We start from the raw sequence: 898 nt of genomic DNA, 5'->3' as shown, positions 1-898 counted from the left end.
AGTTGTTGTCAAAAAATCTAAGTTTTTTTTTTTTTTTTTTTTTTTTTCGGGTGGTCCTGGGATTGAGCCCAGGGATGTTTTACCACTAAGCCACACCCCCAGCCTTTGAAATTTTTAAGACCTCCAACTTGCTGTCCTTCTGTCTCTGCCTCCCGCGTAGCTCGGAGACAGGCATGGGGCACCATACCTGGCTCAAGGTTTTCAATAAAGACGAGGTCTACCCTTGGACTTGCATGATTCAGCCTCCCCCTCGTCCAGGGCCCCTTGGATCTACAAGGCTCCCCACCTCATGAAGTGACAGCCACCCTTCTCCCAGCCCCGTGTCCTGCTTCCCAGGCCCTGAGTTCCTCCTGCCTCAGCCTCTCCTTGTGTACTCACTGTGGCCACCCTTCTCCCGTGGACACCGTGAACAGTGTCAGCAGGGCCCAGAGCACGTTGTCATAATGGAACTCGTACTTCTTCCACTCTCGGTCCCGGGCTTTCACCTCATTCTTCTCATACAGGAGGTACTTGCCGCTGCCACAGACAGGGCACCATTAGTCCACAGGAGGGGGGCTTGGAGCAATGGTCTTTCTCCCTTTTCCTTTCTTGCTCTCTCCCTCCCTCCCTCCTTCTGTTGCAGTACTGGGGACTGAACCTAGGCCTTTGGGCTGAGTTACATCTCCAGCCCTTTTTTATTTCGAGACAGGTCTAAATTGCTCGGTTGCCTAGGCTGGGCTTGAACTTGTGATCTTCCTGTCTCAACCGCCCGGGTGCTAGGACGACAGGTGTGCAACATCACATCTGGCTCAAGGGCATTTGTCTTTTGCCACCAGAGAAGGGAGGAGGAGTGAGGTAGCAGCGGCTGCTGCTGTATCAGCCCAGGAAGCAGTGACACTTTATAGGGACCCCCCCCCCC

The 898-nt window shown here is 53.8% G+C and overlaps 1 protein-coding gene across 1 annotated transcript in view; it reads right to left on the bottom strand.

Moving 5' to 3' along the window:
* The window catches only part of Cacna1a (calcium voltage-gated channel subunit alpha1 A), a 179279-nt gene that overhangs the window by 43954 nt on the left and 134427 nt on the right, over positions 1-898 (bottom strand). Inside the window, exon 28 of the mRNA XM_033757319.1 lies at positions 379-516. Coding sequence (XP_033613210.1) covers positions 379-516 — 138 coding nt within the window. The remainder of the gene's footprint in view (positions 1-378; positions 517-898) is intronic.

The sequence above is a fragment of the Fukomys damarensis genome, unplaced genomic scaffold, assembly GCF_012274545.1.
Source record: "Fukomys damarensis isolate Sample0158 unplaced genomic scaffold, DMR_v1.0_HiC HiC_scaffold_30, whole genome shotgun sequence".
NCBI lineage: Eukaryota > Metazoa > Chordata > Mammalia > Rodentia > Bathyergidae > Fukomys > Fukomys damarensis.
The sequence above is the reverse complement of the archived record's forward strand: the minus strand, read 5'-3'. Positions and strand labels throughout refer to the sequence as shown.